This window comes from Cornus florida, unplaced genomic scaffold (assembly GCF_030987335.1).
Source record: "Cornus florida cultivar Cherokee Brave unplaced genomic scaffold, ASM3098733v1 CherokeeBrave_3.0.0_Hap2_Chr11, whole genome shotgun sequence".
In the NCBI taxonomy this organism is placed as follows: domain Eukaryota; kingdom Viridiplantae; phylum Streptophyta; class Magnoliopsida; order Cornales; family Cornaceae; genus Cornus; species Cornus florida.
Genome location: NW_026775581.1, coordinates 126,760,406 through 126,769,359, shown reverse-complemented (window position 1 = coordinate 126,769,359; position 8,954 = coordinate 126,760,406). Strand labels below are relative to the sequence as shown.

Sequence of the window (8,954 nt, the reverse complement as noted above, 5' to 3'; positions counted from 1 at the left end):
ACCCAAAACTAACAATATAGGGATAGTAGGTTTTGCAATTCTTGTAATAGCAACGTCTTCTTTGAGTTTGCTGTTCACACAGTTAAATTCTTTTGTAAATTCATCTGTAATTCTTCAATTCCTTAATAGCTTGTAATGTTATGAATAGCAGGTTCAATGTTAGCTAGATTAGTAGACATTTATATGTTTGGATGATACAACATGATGTTATTTGTAAAAAGTAGTTTTGTTGAGTAAAATTTGGGGAAATGCGGGGACATTCTTTATTGCTGAATAGAGCATAAATTTAGCACAACTTTTACCAAACACAATGATAGAGAATTCAACTCGTCTAGTGGTCACAAAACAATATATATTGAAGAAATAACAACAGTACATAACTAAAAGAGAAGAGGGAGACCTCAGCCAAAGCACTGGTCACTGGGGAGTGGTCCCGGAATGGAGCCTTGCTCAAAGAACTGCAACCCAAACACAACAACAATGGCAAGCAGAGACAAGTATGACAGACCTTCCACAGCACCTAACAACCCGAAAGGGCCGTTAGGCAGACCTGAGCCAGTTTTGGACTTGGTGTACAATGACCAAGCCACAATCGCCACAACCACCAGGTAGCTGACGCCTTCTAGTGCACCTATTGAGCCCCCTGGTCCGGGTGGGAGGCCACAGCCCGTGGTCTTGAGCGTGTAGAGAGACCACCCTATCACCGGCGTGGAGATCAGTCCACCCACTATGGCCACTTTTGCTATGGTGGAGCTCTCACTTTCGCTGCTCTCATTTGCCATTGACAACACCTTGAGCGGTGCGTATGAGCCTGTTCTTCTATATATGGCATTGTAACTACTACTTCTATTTCTATGTGGTGCAGGCAGTGAGGTGCAGGCTGGAGAGAGGAGCAGCATCTTTGATGCGTGCATAGTTGGAGAAATTTTAGAGAGAGAGAGAGAGGGAAATTTTTTTGTGTGGAGAAAATATAAGATGAGGAGCTTGTGTAGTCCTAACAATCTTATCCTGTCAATAACCATTTAATATCTCAATAGTGTCCATTGCCTCATGGCTTTCATAATTTATATGAGTAAATTTGAAAAATATAACCCCTACCGTATCTGGAGAATTAAGGAAGAGAGAGAATAATTCATAATAGTAACCCCACAACAATTTCATACGAATTATATTATTAGTTAAAACAACAATTCCATTGTTAAAAATAAGAAATAGTACAACAGGAGTAATCTCCACAATGATTGTTTGTTAGTAATCCAGAATGCCCTTCTTTTGAATTTTGTTACTTCCTTTCACACACACATACAAAAACATATACCATACTTTGTAAATTGATCGAATCAGCACACCCACATTTATATAATTACAATACTATGTGTACATTTGCAATAATTAGTTTGGAAAAGAATGGTGACACCGTCTTATTGTGGGTTTTTATGTAATCTTTCATTGCCCCTCAAGTCTTAACAGCAGTTAGTCTTCCATCAATAATTTGCTTTTTTTTTTTTTTATAAGAGTACAAGGATTTGGTGTAATTTATAAAAATAAAAAAAATAAAAAAAACCTTATGGATGGAAATGGAATTCTTCCAAAAGAAGTAAGGAGGAATAAAGCATTCTCATAGAAAAAATAAATATAAAATATTATTTTTAGCCATTTATCTACAAATTTGTAAAATCTCTCATCCCATCGTTCCCTTAGATATAGCCCATCAACCCTTTCCCTTCCACCAAAGGGAGTATCAGAGATGGGGAAGTCTTCAACTATAATTATGCAAAAGGTTAATTTTATTTAGAAACTAATAAAAATAACTTGGGGATAATATAACATGCGTCAAAAAATTTCGGCAAGACGCAGTCCACTGGGTCAAGCCTGAGGCCTTTTCACAAAATTCAATTTGGCGCACGTTAATAAAGTTTTAAGCCCACAAAATACCAGTTGGTCGGTGGCCCAACGCTCAACAGCCAAGCATAGAGACAAGAAAAGCCGAGCCACATAAATTGAAGCTCGACAAAAGTGGCTAAACCAAGTCCCCAACACTTTGTCAAAACCAATTCGACTACGCCTGATTATGAGCTGGAACACACGTCTACTGAGTTACTATCATCCAATAAGACACCGACAGCTCTACAACAACCACCACCAACTCAACAATCAACTTGCGCAATAATGATACATATATTTAAGTATCGAATGAAGATTGGGCTTCAATAAGGCAGGCCAAAAACAACCAGTAATCCAATCAAACCAAGACCCGGGTAACCTGAACATGGAGCTCCAACAAAATACTACTATCAATAACGATGGATTCAAGGGCCAAGCAAATCCGTCCGTACCCAGGCACCTGTAATAAAGTATCAGACATATCACACGTGTCCATTGAGATGATAAAAATGTACCTGAAATAAACCTTGCTTGATTAAATGCAATGCATTGGTCACAAAACTATCTACAACCGTTTTACAAGCCAATTAAAAACTTTAAAAAAAAAAAAAAACAAAAACAAAACTAAAAGGACTAAAAATATATGTAGGTTTTTTTTTCTCTCTCTCTCTTTTAACGTTTCTTTCCCTCCAATTCAAGCCACCTTTTGAAACTGACTACCAAGGCGGGATACACGACCATTGCAACCTCTCTCAACTGCAATTTAAATAAGCAAGCAACGGCTCTAAACTGCAATTTGAATAACCATAGTAACGGCTATGCAAGGATGAAAAGGACTAACGACCTTTTGAACTACAATTTACCATCCAAAACAAGTTCCCACTTCCTTTCTTCTTGCCTAGAAGATAGATAGCCTAAACTATCTACCACTCCTCCCCATCATTTGGTTCCATGAACATACCTCCAAACATCTGCCAATTGCTAATGGTGCTTTGATGAGTTGTTGCAGTCAACAACATCCTCTTCTTCCTCATCTTCATCACCATCCTCCTGATCTTCATCTCTCTTTCTCTTACGGTGCGAAGAGGATGATGATGGTAACACCTGAACTTTGCCAGCTTCAAAATCTTCATCTTCAACTTCTTCCTCCAATTCAGGATCATCTTCTTCATTCCCCGGGTCCATATCACTGCCTCCAGCATCTTCTTCAGTCTGCCCAACTGGTTGAACTAAATAGCCTGAACCATAATCTTCTTCCTGCCATCCAAAGCCAAGGGGAAAAAACAGTAAATAAGCATATAAATATAAGTTGACGCCCCAAAATAAAAAAACTTACAGAAAATAAAAAATAAATAAAAATAAAAATTGTACCAGCAAATAACCCATTCCATATCAAGTTTATCAACAGACAAAAAATAGCAGCTTATATTCCAATAAAAATATGTCAAAAAGTCCATTAATTCTGAAAGCTTTAGTACTGAAAGATCCTTTATTCCACCATCCAATTGATAAATAAATTTTTTTTAAAAAATACAACAGCAGATGCATATATATAAAATTATGGAACAAGAGAAAGATATCTGAATTGGGGATTCAACTAAGGAAGAAAAACAAGGGAAATTTTTATCAAAAAAAAGGTGGGAAGGCACAGAAATATTTGCAAAATCAACTCTTATAACAACACAAGTGCAAAATACCACCACCAAAAAACTTTTAGCTACTAAAGATGTATCTAAGCAGATTAAAATTCTAAAATAACAGAATTCACATATTGAAGTACAAAATTCAAATATAAAAAAAATAAATAAAAATAATTATAGCAAAATCCATTTTAAACATAAAATTCAAATATAAGTCGATCAATTCCTTTTTATCTAATTAAATATAAGGGTCTTGTTCATTTAACCACATCCCACAGGCTGAAGCTGTGCAGCATATTAAATAAGACCTTTTTTAACCAATAACATGAAATACCATTGCTTGACAATTAACTATATGTTTAACTAGAGATTTTCACCCCAGTTGCAGGATATCATATGACCAAGGAAATATAACTAACAATCACAGTAAACAAAAGCATACAAATTAAAGAGAAGCAACGATAATCGTGTCATCATACATAGACAAATCACATGCGCCCAGCAAGAAGACGCAGACCACAAAATACAAAAATTTGATGGAAAATTATACCACAGAATCTAATGTCATCAAAAATTGAAAATATAAGCCAACAGTACTAATATGTTAGAATCAACTGAAAAAACAACCAAAACAGCCAAAATTGAGCATATTTATGATTTTAATGCATTAATATTTTAGACAATATATTACTCCAACAAGAAATATCAAGCTACGCATTGTTATTCCCTAATAAGTCCTCAACCTCCCAAAGGGTAGACTGAGGAAATACCACTCAAGTTACTTGGTAATCCATCACTTGGTTGATTTTGCCATTAAAAAGCTGACAAAATCCAAAACTGAATGGACTTTATTACATTTGGCAGTGATACACATTATATTGTTGGTATACTCCGTGGAAATTTGTTCTAACAAATCTGCACTGAGAAATACAATACACAGATAAGTACAAAGGAAGAAATCACACCAAGTATGCAAAGAAAACTGACATAAAAGATGCATATAGATAGAGAGAGAGATACTACTAAGCTGACCCAACAGCAACATAACGCTCACATAAATATAAATCAGTGACAGTTCACCTTATCCTCAAAAAACCAAATCACAACAGTACTGAAAAATTAATTCTAACAACAAAAATAAGTACACAAACATAATATATGCTGCATAATATATAGTGATGAATTAACCACACCCAAAGGCACCATACGCAAGGAGAAAAAAATTGAGTTAGAGAAGAGAAAAGGAAGAGAGCATCACCTCCTCTTCAACGTCTTCTTCTTCTTCAAACACTCTGACTTCCTCAACACCCTGCTCTTCCTCTCCGGTCTCCCCATTATCATCCTCAGCTTCTTCCTCACCCTGCTCATGGCCATCAATTTCCCCTTCTGTGCTGGTCAACCGACTCCCACTCTCTGGCTCTGCAAAATCCCCTTCTTCATTATCAACCTCCTCTTCATCTTCATCCTCATCCTGCTCGTCATCATCGTCATCTTCAACCCCATCTTCTTCATCATCACTGTCATCAATCTCATGTACCTCAACCACATCATCATCATCGCCATCTTCTTCGTCGATCTCCTCCACAGAATCATTGTCTTCTTCATCTTCACCTTCCTCCTCTTCCTCATCCTCTCCATCTACCACAGTAAAACCATTCGACTGATGATGTAGAGCCGTCCTATTCAACCCATTCACCCCTCTTACAATCTCCGTCTCCTCTTCATCAGCATCGCTCTCTTCGTCCTCATCAACATCAACAATCCCCTCACCTCCAGTGCTATGACCATTACTCATCCTATACGGCCGATGATCATCTCCATCAATCTCACCGCTCCCGGGGTCATCCTCATCGTCATCTTCATCATCGTCCTCATCATCAGACTCAAATCTCTCGTTTTCCTCATCATCCATCTTGTCCAAGTACTTCAGCGACTTTATCAATCCAAAGACCCTAGATCGATAGTCCTTCACGCGCGTGACCGGACACTCGTAGAGATCCAGAGACACGATTCTAAGCTCTGCTAGCGGACTCAGATCATCTATATCCTGAATCCGATTGTTTGACAAATCTAGGTCACGCAGCGACTCGAGACCGGCTTCGACAAGGAGATTGAGACCCCCAGCGATACGATTGTCGGATAAAATGAGCTTTTGGAGGTTCTGGAGACGAGGGAACTGCTCGAGAGACGATAAACCGATGTTGGCGATTGAGAGGTGTTGGAGGTTCTGAAATTTCTCGAAGAGCGAAGGAGGAGGAAGACGGCCGTGAGCGCACTTCACTGCTCCGTCTAGGGTTAGTGTTCGAACCGATGCGATATCGTTTTGGCCGTCAAGCGCTGTCTCCACAGCTCTCTCCCAGATCTCGTCCATCAATCACGAAACTTCAATCTCATACAGGATAATATTTTCTATACAAAAGCAACGAATCAGACCGCAAATAGAAAGAAACGAGTAAAGAACAGACGAACAAAGTTATGAAGACCTAGAAATGAAGAAAATTATACCTCGTCTCATACGCATATCAAATAAAAATCATAAACCAAACCCTAACTCTAACCCTAAATTCAGAGATCGATATAGCAAACCCTCAGAAAGAAAAGGCTTAAAAACCCTAATTTCCTGGTTTCTTCTACAAGTCCGAAGTGCTCTAAAGGAGAGAATCCAGAAAACCTAAAATCCTCTCTCTCTCTTCTCTCTCTCTCTCTAGACTTTTCGCTCTCCCTTCTTTCTCTCTCCGTTTTTTATTTCTCTCTCTAGATATTAGAGTCGCTCTCTAGGCGAACGAGTCGAGCCCGAGTCAGATTTGTGACTGGGGTTTGGGGTTAACCTAACCGTAGGGTTTGGGATGAGATAAGAGGGGTTTTTTGTGTTTCGTTTGGTGACCGTTGGATTATGAAGACATGGATCGATGACATGGCAAGAATGGACGGTCAAGATTGTGTTGTGGTGTGTTTGTTTTTTGAGAAGGATGTGGTATGTGAGAGAGCGTCTCACGGTGGTCAAATCCAACACGTCATTTAGGGGTAAATATCGGGTGTGTTAAAGATATGACTCTGGAATATCATGATATTACGATATGCCACTTATCCTTGAGAGATGGTTGAGTACAATAACATTACGGTGCGCGTGTACCCTTGACAATGTAGCTTTTAGTCATTTTAATGCACAAGTCACGGAACCAATGAAAAATAAATAAAAATAAAAATAAAATTGATGGGAAAGAAGAAAAACAAAATAAAGAATAATTTTTTTTTTGTAAGTAAAATAAATAATAGAGTGAGTGGTGTGCGGGAAAAATAAATAAATAATAAAGTTAATATTTATTTCATTTAGTTCGCATAACAAATAAGGAAAATGTAAAAAGGAAATAGTGGTAACGTTTTTAGTTTTTTGGTACGAAAATGTAAAAAGAAAATAGTGGTAACGTTTTTAGTTTTTTGGTTTATTTTGAGAAAAATGCGGTAAAATGAAAATAATTTTTTCTTTTTAACATAAAAATTAAATTGTCAAAGTAAAAGCGACTTAACAATAACTTCATTATTTGTTAATTTTTTTTATGAAAAAATTAGAAATTAGTGACCAAAGCTAGAAAACAATATTTTTTGGGACGGTAAAATCACAAAATGATGGAATGCTTTGTTGTTTTATAAAAAAAAATAATAATAACTTTACTGAAGTAAAAAGCTACAAAAACACATTTCTTTTGTGTGTAGGTTACGTTGGACATACTGGAAATATTTTAAAGGGTTAAAATTACAAAATTTCTTTATACTTTTAAAATAATACGTAATTTAAAAAAAAAAAGAAAAAATTATGAACTAAAAATAGTTATCAAGTTGCCCCCACATCAATTGTCGTTAACTTAGTTATGAAATTACAAAGGCTTCCTTTGAGACATGTTAAATTAAAATACTAAAAAAAATATTAAGGTTAAGTGCAAAAAACTCTTTCTACTATTGATATAATACAAAAAGGTTCTTGTGTGATATAAAATTTTCCTATATTATTAATTTGGTGCAAATAAGTTCCGGTGTGATATAAAATAACGATGATACCCTCACTTAGTTAAATAAATTAATAATTATAAATATAGGTAGGTAAAATAATTTTTTTATTCAATTTGTGTGTATTATTATTATGAAAAGTAAAAAAGAAAGAGTAATAATGCTTCATGGACTTTGATCCACGCCTGTTGACTTGGTGTTTCTGTAATAATTTCATTGGCATTGCAAATTGCTATGTCCTGGTAGGGCGTCACTAAAACAGAGTACATGTTACACGATTTGGAGAAATTAATTGTATAATAGTCCGAATAATTATTACGTAGTAATTAACATTCAAACAAAAAATTAAGAAAAACAACACAAAATTGACATATATATTTACATATCAATTAATGATTAACTGTAATAATTTCTCATCAATCTGACACTCCATAATCACTGAAAATATTGATTTTTTAAGTCATGGAATTAACATTTGCAATATATATATATATATATATATATCAAATCCTTTATCTGTGGCCAAACTCATGTATTAAAATTTGTAAACTTGGTTCATGTAGGAATAACATATAAATATATAAATAACACAGATTTTACAATTTGAAACTTGGTTATTGGTGAGAGTTAGAAGCAGAAACATGTTGTTAGAACTTTGTCAATTAATCTGATTTTATTTGCCTTGAGCTCCTCATCTCTTTGATTTTTCTCTGCCTGAGTTCTTGCTCCTCCGACGACAGGTGGACTTTACCCAAATTCTGAGGGGATATGGAGCGCATGGGGCCAAGAATTGAGAGATTTTTCTTAAGTTAACGATTGTCTGTCAAGAAAATGATTTCCTAGAAATTAGAAACTGTAAGTCATGTTTTAGTTTCGTGAAATTAGAAATTTTATATGAAATATTTTGCTTTGTTCATCTTAGCTTTTTGGTCCATTTCTTTTATCTTATTTTATTTTATTTCAAATTGAATTCTCTGTATTCATGTTTGTCAGTGTGAACATTTATTTATTTTGGTTAAATAAGCCTGAACTTTTTTTATTACTAAACCAAATAATGGTCTATTTTGCTTGTAGATTATGATATTGTTATCAATTTCTATTTCTATTTCATGGGGGCAGGGAAATGGGTATGGGTTATATGTAGATATGGGTGAGGGGTAAAATAGGATTTTCTTATTTAGTTTTTATCAAAAAGTGGTAAGAGGGGTTTATTTGTATCTTTTTTGAATCTTATGGACTAATGTGCACATTTTTTAAAAGTAAGAATTAATACTGCACAAAATTTATACATTAGGAAATTTTTTTGCACTTAACCCAAAATATTATTTTATTAAATTACAAAATTGACATTGTTATTTTAAATTTACAAAAATAAATTTAATAAATTATTATCAGCACATTAATTTAACATTAAGGTTGCGTTTG

General features: G+C 35.1%; 2 protein-coding genes across 5 annotated transcripts; both read right to left on the bottom strand.

The window, feature by feature from the left end:
- Positions 1–207: 207 nt before the first annotated feature.
- LOC132284407 (uncharacterized) lies at positions 208–1,006 on the bottom strand. Its single transcript, XM_059786523.1, has one exon. The coding sequence runs from the start codon at positions 912–914 to the stop codon at positions 402–404; it is 513 nt and encodes a 170-aa protein (XP_059642506.1). The 5' UTR covers positions 915–1,006; the 3' UTR covers positions 208–401.
- Positions 1,007–1,621: 615 nt separating this feature from the next.
- Positions 1,622–6,314, bottom strand: LOC132284405 (acidic leucine-rich nuclear phosphoprotein 32-related protein). Of its 4 annotated transcripts, none has more exons than XM_059786522.1 (3): positions 4,783–6,314; positions 2,846–3,141; positions 1,622–2,399 (listed from the first exon to the last, which is right to left on the bottom strand). In XM_059786522.1, exons 1-2 carry the CDS (start codon positions 5,893–5,895, stop codon positions 2,866–2,868), a joined length of 1,389 nt encoding a protein of 462 aa, XP_059642505.1. In that variant the 5' UTR covers positions 5,896–6,314; the 3' UTR covers positions 1,622–2,399; positions 2,846–2,865. The 4 variants fall into 4 exon arrangements, with proteins under 4 accessions (XP_059642505.1, XP_059642504.1, XP_059642503.1 ...); XM_059786521.1 differs by having other exon boundaries at positions 1,622–2,344; XM_059786520.1 differs by lacking the exon at positions 1,622–2,399 and having other exon boundaries at positions 2,401–3,141; positions 4,783–5,933; positions 6,030–6,313.
- Between the last annotated feature and the right edge of the window lie 2,640 nt (positions 6,315–8,954).